At 46.3% G+C, this 19,028-nt stretch overlaps 1 protein-coding gene across 1 annotated transcript in view; it reads right to left on the bottom strand.

The window, feature by feature from the left end:
- Positions 1-215: 215 nt before the first annotated feature.
- Positions 216-19,028, bottom strand: part of LOC135920026 (uncharacterized) — a 130,628-nt gene continuing 111,815 nt past the window's right edge. The window contains exons 5-6 of the mRNA XM_070536520.1: positions 14,859-14,975; positions 216-493 (exon numbers count right to left, since the gene is read on the bottom strand). Of these exons, the coding sequence (XP_070392621.1) occupies positions 293-493; positions 14,859-14,975 (318 nt within the window). The 3' untranslated portion in view covers positions 216-292. The remainder of the gene's footprint in view (positions 494-14,858; positions 14,976-19,028) is intronic.

Below are 19,028 nucleotides of genomic sequence, written 5' to 3'. Positions count from 1 at the left end.
GCATCAAAGCACGCCAGCTGACATCATTGTGATGTTCAAGTGCACATATATGTCCGGCGACAAGAAATACTAAGTTACAGAGAAAGAAGGCACTGCTGAATGATTAAAGTGCGCGTAGGAAGTTGAAATTAAAGCTATATGTTATCGACATTCAAGCAGTAGTTCGGCCTAATAGCAAACAATGTATAAGTAAGGACCAGGCACTCTCGTTCGTATACTGTTGTGTTAAAACAAGTAATACGTTTAATAGGCATCGCGATCTAAAAAGCGGCTAATGTCCTTATTGTTCGCGTTAAAGCTTTTCACACTGTTTTTTCATCGATTTCTTTGTGTAAGACTTCATGAAGTCATTTATCTTCCTGAGAAGCTTCAGCCTTTTATATCGGCCAGTGTATTCCACTTTGGGGCAAGCACTGTCGTCCATGTCTGCGTCGATGTCGTACACAGCAATGCCGTAGTCTAAGTCGATGAACTCTGCTTTCACGGCGCATAGCTGCACAAATAAAACAAGGAGAAAACAACACAAGTTTGCTGAAATACGCATGCTTTAATTAGAGCAGTAAGTATTTTTTGTCACTATGCATGAGTAATTGTGTCTGTAGGTGACATAGCTACTTGCGAGCAAAAAAAAAAACATTTCGTTAAATTAGCTGAAACTGAAATTCAGGTAATCAGTTTCAGTTGAAGAAATAAGGGTACCCATTTTGATCGAATATCACAACTTGCTGACGATTTATTCATACATCGTGATTTTACGTTTAGTACTTTGTAATGCTCCCACTCTTCAACGCACGCGTTTCGCAAGTGCACCAGCAATTTCACATGAAATGAGATTGAACGTGCAATATTTGCGTACCTCGACATGCTAGTGTAATTAAATTGGGATGCAAATAAACTAGTTCGCTAAATGAAAACATTTAATCCACTTCAAACCATCTGAGAGAGCCTTGAGAACTTCTCTTGTCAAGTACCTTCGCGTTAATTTTCATGACCTGTGCTACGCGTCTTGATAGAGACAGCGACATTTTGGCTGCGGCATGCTCGTGCTCTCCTTAGCCTTAACTGCAATGTCATGTCGTCCTACAACTGTGTATAACTGCATTTCATTATTTGTAACCGCGTGCAGAGCAGCCATCTATATTGGACTGCGAAGGACAACGTATGTCACCCGCAGTGGTTGCTTAGTGGCTACGGTGGTGGGCTGCTAAGCACGAGGTCGCGGGATCGAATCCCGGCCACGGCGGCCGCTTGTCGACGGTGCCAAATGCGAAAACACCCGTGTACTTAGATGTAGCTGCACGTTAAAGAACCCCAGGTGGTCTAAATTTCCAGAATCCCCCACTACACCGTGCGTAATATTCATAAAGTGGTTTTGGCACGTGAATAACTCATAATTAAAAAAAAGAAAGTATGTCCCGTTCTTCGCTATGGCGACGCACTGGAATATTTCCAGGGCGCCAGTCATTTCTCTTCAACCGACATTTATCCTGGTTATGCGCGAACATCAGTGAACCTAAAGCACAGTGATAAACCAGACTTTGTTACTACAGGCAAGCGATGCCAGTTCTGCTTTAGAACGTCTCTGCCACCTACGCACGCTTCCTGAAGCCTCTTCTGGGAGGCTCCAAACAGTCCACTGTTGTGTTCTGGCACGCAGTCTACAGTTAAACACTTCCATATTTACCATGAGTCTACATAACATCAATATCCTCGCAACCTTGTAGACTCGAATGGTGCGCAGCCTGCCCCGGCAAACTTCGCGCTGTCTGTCATTTCAGAACTCATATTTTCACCTGCGTGCACTGCTGCAGTGGACTGTGCTTCTACTTCAGCTGTTTAACCCACAGCGTTACAGATATGTTGTGCTTTTTAAACAACCAGCTAAAGACAACCCTCCTTACACCGCATGCATCTCTGAACCGTATGCTCATAGGCATGTTTCCATACCATCCCCCATTGTGACCCTTTTTCTTCCCCTCTTCCCCTTCCCTTACGTAGAGTTGCAGGCCAGATGCTCCATTATCCGGCCGACCTCTCTACATTTTCCAGTCATTAAAATACTTCTTCTTCTATACATTTTGTAAGTAAAAACACGGCACCGCAAAAAGAAAAAAAAACACGGACCAAGGCGGGACACGTAAACTGGACGCACATGTGCAACTCGAGTTTCCATAAAGGTGGAGGGAAAGTTGAAACCCAATTGTGCATTTTTCATTTTTACAACACGCAACTCATGCCAGTGGCCATGCGTGCCAGCGGAAATACGCACGCGGGCAACATGTAAACTACTAAAGTGACAGAAATAGCAGTTAGAATGAAGAAGTGGATACCAACTCTAAGGAGAAGTCACGCGGAGTGCATAAAGAGAGCATGTGAATCCTACTAAAAACGAAAACACAAACGAGAAAAAGAAAGCGCGTTCGCGCCTTCTGCAACACCTCCGCTGAAGGACGAACCAGCAGGCACAAATGCATTCGGTATATTCAAGCCTATAGTGTTTTAAACAAATGAAATGTCCCAGGATGCACAGCACATGCACATGCACTGGGTGTCCCACGTAATTTTGGCCACATTTAAGATACCTACAAGTGCCTCGTAGCTGGACAGACCCAAGGTACTGTTGATGCGGACTTCCTTACTGCATCTGTTATAACTGTCGCCTGAAAAGGTAATTGAATATTGGACTCCAGTGTTTTGAATGTCTTTTGTTTATGCTGGTCGTGACATGTCACAGTACTTCTAAGAAACTATACTGTTACGGTGAAGTGAAGGAAGATGTTGAATTGGACTAGAGGAAGACGAAGTCTGGCAGTTGCCAGAACGCCATATACACCATTTGTAAATATACATTATTTTACACTCGTGGGCCTGCTTTCTTTCTGCAACATTTTGTGGAAGGTGCAGGGTACAATCACGGAACTTCGCAGCGGACGTCATCTACCTGCCACCACAACGGCAAATCAACTGACACAACGACAACGCTTCAGCAGCCCGTGCCAACGGTGATCCTCACAATGCGCGGGACCCGGGGAGATTTTGTGGCACGGACAACGCCGATCTCGAGGACTGGCTTACGGTGTACGAACCACAGGTGGGATCCAACACTGATGCTAGCCAACGTGATATTTTATCTGAGAGGAACTACGAAGCAGTGGTACGACACACATGAAGCTGTCCCAACGAGCTGGGATGTCTGCAAAGAAAAAATGCGAGACCTGTTTGGCAGACCTGTCCGATGTCAGCTGGCAGCAAATAAACTACTTGCGCGCCACACTCAGACGTGCACAGAATCCTATGTCGTGTACATAGAGGATGTGCTGGCCATCTGTTGCAAGGCTAATGACAACATAACCGAGGCAGACAAGATTGGTCATCCACTGAAAGGTTTTGCAGACAATGCCTTCAATCTCCTTATCTGTAAAGATTGTGCCACTGTGGATGCAGTTATAAAGGAGTGCCGGCGCTTCGAAAAAGTGAAGGGCCGGCCACCGCGTCACTCAAACTTGCGACCGATTGCCCAATACCACCGCGACATGTTCTTGCGAAGACCCGCCGCGGTTCCCTTAGCCTGCAGGACCGGAAGAAATAACGCGCATCGTTCGCCGTGAGCTTGAGGCGATCGCCAGGCTCGAGTTCGTACAGACTGTCGAGAAAACGCACCCGCTATCCCCTATACAAGTGGTCGTTTGGGAGGTAATAGCAAGTATGGGCATTTAATCTCTCTGCTCGGTACACCATACAAAGACCTACCAGATTTTTGCGGCCGCTCGCTCCCAGAACCAAAGCTTTCTGCCACTCCGCAACTCAGCTGACTGGCGCACAGCGGATGATAAACCCATCTGCTTTAATTGTTCCAGTATTGGACACATCACCCGTTATTGCCGCAATCACTGGTCGTCGCCTCCTCAATGGTCGTCTCCGAGACATTACCGCCAAGTGCCAGACAATCGTACTTTCTCGCCCTATACGCCGACTAGGAACATCAACGCCGACAGTGCTCCATCAAGATCCAACCACACCCCGTCTCCGCAAAGTCGTAGGTCCCATTCGCCTCTCGTTCACCGCTCTTCGTCCTCCTCTGCAACTCCTGGCCCAGCTTCTGCGTTCACTACCGTCACCTGAACAGGATAAAAAGAAGAATGTGCCTCGCATTGCTGACACTCTTGACTGTCTTCATGGATCCCAATACTTTTCATCAATTGACCTCCGCTAAGGCTAGTGGGAGGTTAGCGTCGATGAGATGGGCCGCGAGAAAACCGCCTTCGTCACACCGGATGGTCTCCACCAATTTAAAGTCATGCCCTTTGGTTTATGCAATGCGCCAGCTACATTCGAGCGCATGATGGACTCTCTCTTGCGCAGCTTGAAGTGGTCTACATGCCTCTGTTACCCCGACGATGTGATTGTGTTTTCGCCGAACTTTCAGAGGCACCTGCGGCTCCTCACAACCTTACTCTCCATGTTTCGCAGGGCTGGCGTTCAGCTAAACTCTTCCAAGTGCCACTTCGGTCACCGTGAAATCAACATGCTCGGCCTTCTCGTAAACATCGCCGGAGTCCAACCTGATCGACAGAAAGTTCACGCCATGCGAAATTTTCCTGTACCTTGTTCAACAAACGATGTCCGTAGTTTTCTTGACTCATGCTCTTATTTCCGTTGATTTGTGAAAAATTTTGCCGTCATCGCTCACCCTCTCACTGACCTTCTTAAGAAAGATCTTTTTCTCTTGGGGACAACTGCAGGACAAAGCCTTCTCTACCCTAATTGAGCGGCTTACAACTTCCCCGATTCTATCACACTTGGACCCTTCTGCACCCACTGCAGTAGAAACTGACGTGGGTGGTCATGGCATCGGCGCTGTCCTCGCTCAGCGTCAACAGGGCCATGACCGTGTCATCGCTTACGCTAGCCGCTTTCTTTACACGCCCGAGCGAAATTACTCCATTACTGAGAGACAATGTCTCGCGCACGTATGGGCGGTCGCCGAATTTCGACCGTACCTCTTCGGTCGGAGCTTCTGCGTCATAACCGATCATCACGCCCTCTGCTGACTCTCCTCTTTGAAGAATCCCACTGGACGATTTGCACGTTGGGCATTGCGTCTACAAGCATATACATATTCTATTATGTATAAGTCAGGGCGCCTGCATAAAAATGCTGACTGCCTGTCCCGCAATCCCGTGGATCAACCGGACGATACCGATGCAGACTCGGACATCAGTGTTCTATCCCTCTTAGGCTTCCTCCACATTGGCGACGAGCAGCGCAAAGATCCTGTTCTTCGAACACTTATGGAACGCCTAAGCTCCTCACCCAATGACCCGTCCCTTCGTATGTTCACCTTGCGCGATGGAACTTTATACCGTCGCAGCGTTAGTCCTGACGGCCCGGAGTTCCTCCTAGTCGTTCCCAAGCACTTTCGACTCACCATGCTCCAGCAACTTCACGACGCTCCTACTGCTGGACAGCTGGCATCACTCGTCCTTACGACCACCTGCGGCGCCGCTTCTTCTGGCCCGGAATTTATCGCTCTGTGCGCCGTTATGTCGCTTCTTGCGACCTGTGTCAGCGCCGGAAGACGCCTGCTATGCCTCCCGCTGGTTTGCTTCAACCAATTGATATACATAAAGAGTCCTTCTTCCGTGTGGGCCTCGAACTCCTTGGCCCCTTCCCAATTTATATCAAAGGAAACAAATGGATTGCTGTAGCAACCGCCTATGCCACGATATATGCCATCGCATGAGCACTGCCAACCAGCTGTGCTACAGATGTCACCGACTTCTTACTACACCACATCATCCTGCACCACGGCGGCCCTCGCCAGTTGCTGACGGATCGCGGCCGCTACTTTCTATCGAAGGTCATCGAAGATCTTCTCCGCTCCCGTTCTACAGAACACCAGATTGCTACCGCGTACCACCCTCAAACGAACGGCTTCACCAAGCGACTCAACCGCACACTAACTGAAATGTTCGCTATGTACGTTTCCGACGATCACCGCAAGTGGGACGTCGCTTTACCATACATCACTCTCGCATACAACTCGCCACGTCACGACACTGTCGGGTTTTCACCATTTTACCTTTTGTATGACCACGACCCTACCTTGCCCTTTGACACGTTGCTACCTTCCTCAGTACAATCACCCAGCACTAGTTACGCTCGCGGTACTACTGGCTTAGCCGCCCAGGCCCGAGATGCCGCCCGTCATCGCCTCACAGTCTCGCGAGCTTCTCAAAAGGGACCCTAAGACCTTCAGCACCGAGAACACCATTTTTCACCTGGCTCGCTTGCCCTTCTCTGGACGCCTTCACGTCACGTCGGCTTGTCGGATAAACTACTTTCCCGTTATTCTTGTCCGTACCAGATCTTACGCCAACTGTCTGACGTGACATACGAGATCGCCCCAGTCGGTCAGCCTTTAGTGTATCTGAAAGTAACCAGCGATGTTGTTCACGTCGCCAGGCTCAAGCCCTATGTCCCCCCATTAAGTGAGGCTCTGAAACTTTCACCGGGACAGAGCTACCCCGCCGGGAGGGTGATGTTAAGGTGAAGTGAAGGAAGAAGTTGAATTGGACTATAGGAAGACGAAGTCTGGCAGTTGCCTGAGCGCCATATACACCATATGTAAATATACATTTTTTTACACTCGTGGGCCTCCTTTCTTCTTGCAACAATATTTTGCATTCCAATTAGGAAATTAGTGCGATTTAACAAATGAATTTCTCAAGTATTATAATTCAATGAAAAGTGTGAATGAGAAAATTCTACAGCAAGATGCATAACTCCCAATACAGCATTCTGTTGCTCAATGTGTGCTACATAAAAGTATTTTTCCGAGCGCGATGTAACCTCGCGAATACACGCAAAACTGCCGCACGACTGGCCGCCCTAGGCAATTTGCACGTATTCGTGGGCTTCCCTCGCACTCACAAAGAAACTTTTATGCAGGACGTATTTAGAAACAGAATGCCGTATCGGGAATTTGTCATGTTGCTCTACAATTTTCTCATTGTTCTGTTGTGAAATACATGGTACAGCTAAGTAGTTTTTCGCACGTGAAAGAAGACCGAAATATACATGGCACGATCGGTGTGATTTTTGACCGCCAAGCTAAATAAATCAAGAAAAATTGAGGGAGAGACCTTGCATAGAAATTGCGCCGAGTATTTCGCGGTTTGTCTTCGTTATGGGGGTTGTTGTCAAACGTCCATCGTTGAAGAAATCCTGAAAATTGCTATGTGACTGGAGCCGTAGCTTGTGTGAGCGGTACATGTCACCAGCACCTACACCCGAGCAGAGCAGATGAACAGTTTCAGGCTAGATATGGTTGTGGGATTTCTATCCGTTTGTTAACGTGCTTCGTTGCTATTAAAGCGACGTTTTTTCACGTTGACTTCAGGTAGTGCTGTTTCCTGCTTTTCGGGCCATTTCGCTATTTACATGCGCTGTGCATTGCAAATATTACGCGGTGTCCCTCACTAGAAGATATGGTTTTCGGATATAATCTTCATTTTCTGGTTCGCTGCTTCCATGCCACTCGGGATATACGAAACGCCACAATGTTAGCGTCGTATGATTTTACTAAAGGAACAATTTAAAGAATACGCAACGGCACTGAAACGATGTGCCGATGGCATATAACAGCATCGCATTCGACGTTCCAAGTCGTACAGCGCGCGTGACACTTTAGTTCAGCCTGTGCGTGGGGGCTTTCACACGCATTCCTTCAGGTTAAGTAGGCTGCTCAGTTGAAACTGTCGTTGTTTCCACCACCAAACAGTGTTGTTTACCAAGCCCGCAACGCGAACGTGCGAGTTGTATATCGTAGTGAATTTTCTACAATAGCACATTTCACGCTTTGCCTAGGAATAAACAGCATCTTCAATTTATTCTGGAAGCGTTATTACACGATAAGCATAACTTAAACAATATTATGTCTTTTTTCTCATGTATATTTTTTTTCTCCACGGGAACCTATAAACCTTTACCCTCCTGCAGACTTTTTATCCTTACCACACCTTTAATAACTGTCAGTTATAAAGGTAATTGCATATTGCACTTCAGTACAGTGAATTTCGTTTGTTGATGCTGGTCATAACATATCACAGTATTTCTGAGAAACTAATTGGCCATAAACAACCCTGCCTTACCTTGCTTTTCTCTGACTTTACCTTCTGCAAAACGCATGACACAATGTGGAAAACTAAGAAACACCTTGTGTTTATAAAGTGTAGACATCATTATTACCGAAAGCAAATTAAATTGTGCAGTGAAGTCAGCCCTTTGAATCTCTTCCTGCGAATGACAATATTTCAAGTGCGGACGTATCTTGCATGTGCACAACTAATGAAGTGTGTAAACGTATCACGAAGCATAAGCAATGCCCAACCAGGCAGCAGTAAAGTTCCTGAGCTTTCAATTGCATGTATTACTGCATGAACTGGTATAACCACATCCTGTGGTTACTACATTTATATATAAGGTATCATGCAAACATACCATGACACTTATACCTTATTCATTTTCTTACATTGTGAGATGCTGCTGCTTACTGAGTCCATGAGTCCATGATTCCATGATACAATTTATTGTGTGTGCAGACTGCCAAAAAATTTTACTAGCCGAGAGAACGCGGACTGAATTCCTATAAATTGCGCCCTGTCGAACTAACTCAAACTGATATTCAGACAAAATTATCCTCAGCCCAGCTTGGTGGCACTCATATTCACAAAAATCATCCTCAGCCAGGCTCACAGGAAATTCGCCTCGCGGGTTGGTCCAAGTGTGGGTGAGCTGGCTCTTGAATGAGTTCACCGTACTAGTTATACATTACTTGACATTCAAGTTGTGACCTAGCTGTGCACCGCATAGGAAAACATTGTATGGGAGTCCGCGCTCCATTTATTTTTCGGGCATTTATATAACCGCCGTGGTTGCTCAGTGGCTATGGTGTTAACCTGCTAAGCAAGCAGCCGCGGGATCGAATCCCTTCCATGGCGGCCGCATTTTCATTGGGGCGAAATGCGAAACCACCGCGTACTTAGATTTAGGCGCATGTTAAAGAACTCCAGGTGGTCCAAATTTTTGGAGTGGCCTACTACGGCGTGGCTCACAACCAGAAAACGGTTATGGCACGTAAAGCACATGATTAATAATTATTCAAGAAAGTTATTTGTGTAGAATTTATCTGATCTGTTTCATATTGTCACCGATACTGCAGGTTATCTTGGACATTACTGGGTGCCCAAATTTACTAGGTTTCAACACTAAGTTGGTTGCAAAAAAGATGGCTGTGGTGAAATACATTACAACATCGCTTACATCACTGCAAGTACGGCAACGAGAACATGATAGAAACATATGTGCATAATAAGGTGCACACGAATGCTAAATACATATGCGGAGTGAATCGCACTGCGCTCGAGTTGGCCTCCATCTATTCCCTATAAAAAAGCGCAGGCCTGCACGACGACGAGGCTAGGCGTAGTCATGCCGCTTACCGGGTTCATCGGCTGTACGATAAACATACGTGAACTGTAACACATACCGGGAGGTGGCTGCTACGTACGCTGGCACAGTGCGCAGTCACCTACTCGATCACACCAGACAAATCTATTCAGTCTGTACTTGCATTAGCCACTATTTTATTGTCTATGCTTGCAAAGGTAAATAACTTATTCGAAAGTTCTTTATGAAGAAATCTCATATAAAGCCTTAAGAGATATTATCAATGCTAAAAACGCTCCCCCAGAACAAATGTAGTATACATTTCACATTTAACCAGCTTGTCAACAGCCAGAAAACGCACCAGTCCACCCTGTTTCGTGCATTGGTTTAGGACGAGTGAATCAACCAGACATAAAATTGTACCAATACAATCCGTTCTGGAATACCAGATTAGATTAAAGCATGAGGCCTTCTTAGTACTTTCCCATTTTGGTCGAAAAATTTAGTTTGAAATGGCTCTTATTATCATTACGTAACATTGCTCTAATGCAGGCTACGTATAATACTAGTTTAACAGACTGCGATGTTGGTATTTTTCAGTTAAAGAACAGCATCTGCTCCAGTTCCATAGCTTTTGGTTAGCCTCCTACTTTACGAATGCCCCTACGAACACAGAATTCTAGTGCTCAATTTTGTTAATAGACAAATGCACTCTCAATAGCGTATTCATGCTTGCCGTGGGGCTACACTAACCCACTACGCTATGCAGCACATTGATTTACGCATCTTGGTGCATATTCACAGTATATTAGCAGCGCAAGACGAAGCACGAGAATGTATATAACGCCCATGTCTGTTAGAGTGTTACGATGCAACACACACAAGTGAATGCAGCTCTTAAGATATCTGCGGTGTCGGCTTTTGCACCTTTCGAAATATTCACAGAGCCCCTCTCCATTATCTCAGCACACAATGAGATACAAAGGTCCTTACGCTAGCCCAAAAATTGAAGTTTGGAACAAAAACTTCATTCCACGTTCATTTATCACACAGAGAATTTGTGGCTTCCTTCAGGGACAGACATAAACTTCGAGTTGGTGCTTGTTGCTCGGTTTGGTGAAGCAATATGACTAGCAGCAGGCGGCAATTATGTTCATATAACGGAACACAGCAGACAGCTGCCTGAAAGGAGAGGAAGAGGAAGAAAAAAAGGCAGTGTTCGGGCCACCATGTTTGTCTTTGTCCGCAACCTGTTGCGCGCGTCATACAAGTCAACATGATAAAGACCTGACAGCCGCCTCATCGGCCTCACGTCATCACGCAAGTTTTCAACAGCGTGGCTTGAACCCGGAGCGCACAGCTCCACCACCGACACCGACCGGCATCATGACCGCGTCACCGGAAGCCCTTGACATATCCAAGTACAGCGGATCATTGTACGATTGTCCCGTGGAAGACTGGTTCTGCTTCTTCGAGCTGCGCGCTTCCGCTGCATCATGTTCAGGACGCGATATAGTCGCCAACTTCAATGGCTACGTCACCGGTGAGCTCTTTCGGTTCTACCTCAGGCACATCTTTGAAAACAGCGAATCGTGGGAGAAAGTCAAAGAAGCGATGAGCAGTCGATTTCAAATATACGTTGCAGATCCCTCTATTATCCGCCAGCTGGGAACATATAACGTGGGTTGCTGCACTTATCCACTGTCTCCACGTAGTTATCTTCTTCAGAGCCAACCAAAGTTACGTGTTAGTAGACCGTCGACAACTATCTCTTGTGATGATCCTCCCAAAAAGACTAAAGAGAATCGCACGCCTACTATTACTTCACCAGGCAATATGGATAAAGTGAATCTTCCGTTCTCTGAGAGATATCGAAGTCGCTTTCTTTCAAAGACAAACCTTCCATCAGGTTTCACTTCCGTGCAGCAATCTCCAATATATGCGTCTTCATCCCGTTATCGTACTCTTACTACCGCTAATGAATCGGATGCGTTCACTGTGTGTTGTACGTGCGATCCACCTCCTGATTTCAAGTCACACGACTCTTCTATAAAGCTGATTCCGCTGCACGTGCTTCTGAGAGAGAGAGAGAAAGAGAGAGAAAACTTTATTTGGTCCATTAAAGGTTTAGCATTAGGTCTTCGTCTTCATCGCTGCAGACGCTTGACCTTAGCAGGGTTGGGCCGCTAGTCCAGGGCTCCACTGAGCCGCGCTGCTTCGCTTGCATGCTGCACCATTGCCCTTTGGGCGGCGAGCTCGCAGCTGGTGAGCCGGCTCTCCCACTGCTCCGCACTCGGTGTTTTGTGTTGGTGGAGCATTTAGTTACGTTTACACTCCCAGGTTATATGGTAAAGCGTGGGGGTTGCCCCGCACCACGGGCATGTGTTCCTAAATTGTGTAGGATACACCTTGCTTAGTATATGTAAGTTAGAGAAGGTTCCCGTTTGCAGCCTCCGCCAACTAGCTGCTTCTTGCTGTGTTAAGGCTTTGTGCGGCGGGGAGTATCTAATTCTCTTGCCTCTGTGGTAGTTTGGTAACTCTGAATAGCCGATCTCCACGGTGAGGTGCTGTCCCAGGGCGTGTTGCCGCTCAACTCAGTACGTGATCTCGCGAGCCAAGCTGTCTGCCCTTTGATTTCCTTCTATCCCCGTGTGTGCCGGAATGCAAATTAGTTTGTGGGTTGCGGTGTGTCTGAGGCCTTCTGCCTTGCGGAGGATGGCTAAGGCTGTCCTGCAGATTCTACCCTTTGTGTAGTTCCTGCATGTCTTTTTTGAATCCGTCAAAATTACCATTGATTTGCCTCTTCGATAGCCCTCAGCCACCGCCAGTGCAACAGCGACCTCCTTCACTTCCACAATCCTGGCGCTACGTGTATTTGCGCAGGTGATTAGATCGCCTGCGTTATCAAGAAATACCGAAGCTGCCTTAATGTAATTTGTATTTCTATTCCATGGATACACTGTTGCATCCGTGAAAACCGTGTTTTCTAGTTTGGCTAAATGCCTTTCCACATAATCTGACCGCGCCTGCCTTCTGGCCGCGTGGAGATTTTGATCCATGTTTTTCGGAATGGGATTGACCTGCAGGGTCTTACGGATCTCGTCGGGCATATCGACAGATCGATCGAGATGCCTCCATAGGTCGCGATCTAACCTTGTCAGAAGCGCTCTTCCCGTAGTTGTGTCTCTGAGTCGGTGAAACTGTGCTCCAAGCTGTGCTTCTGCCAATTCGGCGGAGGTGTTGCTAATCCCTAGCTGTAGCAACTTGTCGTTCGGTGTGTTTATTGGTCGGTGGAGTGCCGTCTTGTAGGCCTTCCGCAGGATTGTCTCTGCTTGTTCAGTTTCGCTCTTGATCATGGAGTGGCAGGGCAGCGAGTAGATTACCCTGCTGACTATGAGGCTTCTGGGGAGTTTTAGCGTGTCGTCTTTTTTTATCCCATGCCTTCGGTGGGAGACTCTGGTTATCATTCTGCCTACCTGTTCAGCCAACTTCCTGAGTGGGCTGAGTGTGTGGCCTAGATTTTCTGCTTGCTTGGAGCCACATTCCCAGGACTCTTATCATTTTCCTCTCCGGGATGTTTTGCCCCTCCAGTTTCACCTCGAGTGGTGCATCAGTGGGGTGCCTTCCTACCCTCAGTAGCTTAGACTTCTCTGTAGAGCAGGCTAGTCCTCTTTCATTCACGTATCTTTCTATGCAGCTTGCTACTTGTTGTAGCTTCTCCTGTTTCTCTCCCAGGGATCCATGGTTCACCCAGACCGTGATGTCATCTGCGTATATCTCGTGCTGGATGCCCTGTATTCTGCTGAGTCTTGCTGCTAGGTCAATCATCGCCACATTAAAGAGTATGGGCGAGATGACCGAGCCTTGGGATGTGCCTTTGGTTGGGGTGGTGAAGACATCACTCCTCAATTCCCCTAGTCCCACTGTTGTGGCCGTCCTGCTTGTCCTCTTTGTGAAGCACGTGCAATTGCGCGACAGCTTTGCGATGCCTGAAGGTGTAGATGCGGCACTTCGGTCGATGGTAGCACAATGCGAGAATGTACTCAGCGTGCTGATAGAGCTGGCTGCTTCTGGCTTGTACTATTAGTTATGTGTTGTGACTATGCAAGCTATGCTGCACAGTACGTTGTGGCTATCAAAAATTAAAACAAACTGCGTAGTTTTACGTGCCAGAACCACGATATGATAATGAGAAACGCCATAGTGAGGGACCTCGCATTTATTTTGACCACCAGGGGTTCTTTGACGAGCACCCAATTCAAGGTGCACGGGTATTTTTTCATTTCATCCCCATGAAGAAGGTGAGAAACATGTAGGAAGAAACTAATTATTTACGGCGAAAATGCTCCATTTATTCGCAGTACCAGTGACACTACTGGCTGGTGGTAGCGCGCCACCATGCGGTTTTTTACCGCTCTATTCTTTCTTTTTTCTTCGGTTTAAACACATTAACGGTACTGCCATTGAAAATGGTGAGGTTTGCCTCGCAGATTTACCCTGATGAAAAATATGGCCATTCTTTGCATTTTTATAGCTTGCATGTTACTCCATAGAGTCGGTCACAAGCATGTTGCATTCAGAATTTTCTAATTGTCTGTACGGAGATTTTAGAACTATAATGACAAAGTGATCAGTTCCATGTTATCCCTTTTGCGACTTATGGCTTTTCCGAGCCAAGGTGCGCATGCGTCCCTCGTTGACATTCGCCATGGAGACCTTGGCGCTAAAAGGAAAATTCGAAATGGTTAATACGTACATCGTTCTTTTTGTGGACGTAATAGAAGCGAGATTGTTTGGATAACGCATGTTGATTAAGCATAAAATCGTTTTGTCTGAGCCCCTACTGCTATTGAAGTTCACCAACTTCTCTTTCCTAAGTTTATTTTCTTTGTTGTACTGCCCTAGACAATACCACTGACCGCGAATCCGGCCTCTTGACCAAATAATTTTAAGACCGCTGGTGTAGATAGCAGACCAAGAAAAGTCTTGTAAATCTTGCACAAGATGCACAAAATGTTTTACGAGCTGTATATGGCGTATTGATTCTTCGTGCAACAGTTTTCCGCAATAAGAACAAAAGCGACGGAGTGTCTTCTTATTAATCATTGTGCGCGCTGTTTCGTAAAGTGTAAAGCTGCTTCAAAGTCCCACTTTTACTTTAGAAATGCCGAGAAATACCATGTCCAGCCATATCACAAGCCTCAGTTGTTATTCTAAGGTTATCACCTGACCGATCAATAATTCGTTAAGGCTGTTCTGAATTTTTCAGCATCATCCGAAACGGCGTGGAAGTAGGGCCACAATCACAAATAGTTCTGTCATACACAGTAGAAATGACATTACGTATTGTAAAAGGCTAAGCAACAGTCTCAGTGCATTCGTTTATTATAAGTACGCAACGACCTTACCTTAGCTTTTAAACTCTGCTCTGTTTCGACAGTTAGTGCGTGAGTCCTGTTGGAGAAAATGCCGCACATGTTAGCGGGGTCGTACCGGTACTGCCCAGCGGTTCCTCCACTGCATACCTTGAGACAATCACAGATAACAAAATCACACGGTTGACAATATGCATATTAAGTTCTATTGACACAGTTCATGCGAATACCAAGATTGCACAAATAATCAACAAAGTTATAACGCTTTACATCATAAGAACTTAGAGCTTGGCTTCAGCGTTTAGAAACAAGATGTACGAGCAAAAAAAAAAGAAAGAAGACAAGGAAAGAGGAGCAAGTAGGCTATGGTAGTACCTGTGTACCGTGTTTTCTTTGCAAACTTATTTTCTTATACCAGCTTTATGAACGTTAGCTGGAGCACCATATATTTATTTATTAGTAGAATAGCCCATATTTCTTTGAATTCTACAACCCATTAACCACGATGAGTCACATGAGATGCGGGATGAGGCACCTCTTTCTCCCACCTGTTAGCACAAAACATTAAAATGTACGCATGTCGTCGTTCCCAGTCCATTTTAAATATTTTGCAAAAGAGACAGCTTCGTTAAATATGGGCTCTTTCTTTTATGAATGAGTTGTTGGTAATTCAATGCACTCATATATTACCATGTGCAGTCGACAGTGTAATTAAAAGTACACTGAGATTGAACAACACAGTTCCCCGCTAACGCAGGTTCACACTATGCACGGGCATCCAAGTGGTCTTGCTGTATTGTACCGATGCACATTGCTAAGTATTCTAATTATTTACGGTCACACGCATCTAGATGCCAATTTGTCCAAAATGTAATCCCACTTGAATTACTTGCTTAAATTTATGTTATGACTTGAATGATACCTACGCCACTTTAGCTGGTTCGGTAGTTTCCGTACCACCTAGCAACAGCGTCTGTTTTCGTATTTCGTTAATGTTACATAAAAAAGGGGGACACGTAGAGGGGGAGAGGCAGAGCTGCACGTGTTTACAGTGGCAAGTTAATCGCAATCATAAGTCAAAACGGTGATGCGCAAGTATGTTTCAGTAACTTAAATCAAAATTTGGTGTCACGTGAGCAATTACACGCCTTGTCATACAAGCGTAGCAACAGTGTCCCACGTCTCCAACCTTTTCTTTTCTGCAGTCTTAGTGCAGAACTCCGAAGTATTGTACCTTTTCTTACATTTACATAGCTGACGTTTAATTTTGTGTGTGTTTTTCCCCGTGATCCTGTGAAGCTATTTAGGGTTGACAGCACTGCCGCGTCCGCACATGCGTCCGCACTGCGTCCGCGTCCGCACTTGCGCTTACGATGACAGCCGTCCCCATCCAGTCAGCCTCCGCGTCACCATCGCCATATGACGAAGAAGACGAATTTTCGCACGTATCGTTATCACCTCCACTGGCGATAAATCTCGTGATGTTTCTGTACTGTGCGTTTCCCATGCGTTGGCTGCTCGACTATCGCTCAACTATGGGAGCTTGCACGGCCGTACCCAGGGAATGTTACACCGGGACACGTTGCCTCCACCCCGCGAATTGCGGCCTTCCAGGCTTCCCTCACGACACTCTGACCCTCCCCGCTTCGGCAAGAGTGAGCGCGCCCCCTCTAACAAAAAATTCTGGCTGCGCATCCAGCGGATTGTATTTGTTCGGGGTCTTCATCCTTGGAAAGAATATGAAATTGGTCACATCTTGCGCGTCTTTCCGCAACTTCAATGGACAGAACTGGAACCCAGGAAGGTGCAACTATGTGCCTCTAATAGAAGTTCATCAGAACATGGGGATGTCTGCTCACCGAGTCGCATGCTTTCGCATGTTGTGTTTACGGCTGTTCAAACTGCTCAAGCCAAGAAATCTTTAAATTATCGGGAAAAAGAACGAGGGGCCGTTTATGGCAATTTTATTTAAAGGGGCGTAAAAAATTCATGAGCCATTTAACTCTGTGAAGGTGGGTGCCCCGAAAGCCGCGTAGCGCGCGACACAGAGGTGACACATAATTTTGAACAAAGGTATGAACATATTTATTCTCCTGATCTGTAGTCATCGTGACGATGTAGGCGCGCACACACATTCGCGTATCGCCGATGTTATTGAATGTGTCCGTCACGTAAGATGAGTGGCTCATACTTCTGGCGCTTAAGCAACCGCTCACACCTAGGAAATGCAACCTCCTCATTACGACAACGAAAGTGAAATTCTACGCTGGAATGATGAGCGTCAACGAAGGCAGCTGTGGAAGAAGACGATGACGAACCCGTGAGAAATGTTACGAGCCTGTTCGCGCAGTTGCGCTTAGGGGCGGCAACGAACAAGCTGTGGAAGAAGAAGAAGAAGGCGCTCGAGCCATTGCTCACGTTAATTCTACGCGCAACTGACCTACCTGTGGAAGAAGACAACAATGACGAAGACGGGAGGAGTGGCACGAGCCTTACAGGTCCCCGAGCCCACAGACGTATGTGCGATTGAGCTTGAATCATTTCTGCACTATTACTGAGATCGGCTCTTATCATGATTGTTTCTGCACACCGACGCCCCGGAACCCTGGATCCCAGTGATATACAGCTTCACTGTCAAATTCACCGACGCTTACGATACTCCCTGATGCAATATCTTCGCTGGTCCGAGAAGCTTTCCCGCATGGCACGTTGCGCACGGAGGGAATTGTGGTGCGACTGCCTCGCTAATCCGGAGACCGCGAGAACCAGCACATGGGAGACGCTTGTGCGCGATTCACAGCAGCCGCCGCGGACAGACCTTCCATATGACGCGCGCTACACCGGCGCCATCTCGTAGCCATTGTCACCGCACTACGCTTTTCTTCTCACGTTTTCGCCATATCCTCCTCCGCTTTCCGCCTCATGGATCCGCTGCACCCTCCTCTCCACTTTTCTCGCGTAGGTCATCCTCCACTGAGCTGTGCGCTTGCTTTAATCTTAGTTACCACGCGGGGGCATGCCGACACTCGCTGCAGAAACTGGCGCCTGAGAGGAGCGTTCTAAAATGACTTATGGGTATGAAGCGAACGCGGCAAGCGAACAGCCCATACCATAAGGCGGTGGAGGAACACGTCAACACGTGAATGTAAATTCGAGTGGCTGTGAATGCTGGGACTGCGATAAGGTTTTCATAAGCTTTTGAAATGGAGCATATATGAAACTTAAAATTAGTGAAACTTGAGCAAGATGGAAGACATTTATTAGTATAGAGTTAATTTTCCTATGATAACTATGTCGAACTGGTGATAACACGCCTTGACTTCAATATCTTAGCAGCGGCTCCTCCACTACGATTCAGGGGCCTCATTTATTCATGTCGCTCGAGCGGATCATATTACTTATTCCTGTAGGTAGTAAAGGACACCACTGTCATTTTTTCCGATAACCCAGTAAAACAATGAAATCTGATTTCCTTACGTTATCGTCAGATAAACTTATCGATAGTCAGTTTTACCTGTCAAATATGCTTTACAGTGTTACCCTTGGAATAATACCAATATCCGTCAGAGATATTGCTTGGTTTGCAGACAGAAGCATGATGTGAAGGCTGTAAACAGCTACATCCTACAGATATGATCGTGAACGTTAAGTTAGCGTTTTTAGAGTTTTATTGAGTTGTTTTTTTTTTCGCCAAACTTGACAAAATGCGGAGAAGGTGCCTGAGAAGACACCTTGCTTCGCTTTGTCTTTTTCGGTAAGGGTAGTTAGTCATCGAAGGAAGCAATGGCAGCTAGAATTGAAGAACCGGTTTCACGTGGTTTTATTATGATCCATCGGTGCAGCAGATGAGGAAGAACTTTGATTCCCAACATGCTTAAAATTAAGGCTCACCTTATGTGTCACAATTCACGTCGCAATACTTTGGTTCGAGCTGTTACATGCCGAGGCGCTTACTGCGAAGAAACCTGCTTTTAAATTTTTGTAGAGATGACGGCTCAGAATGGCGTTTCATATTACGCGTAAGTCGTAACGGGTGTTCCACAAGAATCAATACTTGGACCTCTTCTGTTTATAACATATATTAATGACATGTGTGACATCCCCGAGTCTCCTCAATTAGTTATGTATGCAGATGATACTAACATATTCTTTAAAGCTGCTACTATAGCAGAGCTCTAAATTAATGTTAACAATTACTTGAAG

This window comes from Dermacentor albipictus, chromosome 3 (genome assembly GCF_038994185.2).
Source record: "Dermacentor albipictus isolate Rhodes 1998 colony chromosome 3, USDA_Dalb.pri_finalv2, whole genome shotgun sequence".
In the NCBI taxonomy this organism is placed as follows: Eukaryota; Metazoa; Arthropoda; class Arachnida; order Ixodida; family Ixodidae; genus Dermacentor; species Dermacentor albipictus.
Note: the sequence above shows the minus strand (reverse complement) of the source record. Positions and strands in the feature narration are given on the sequence as shown.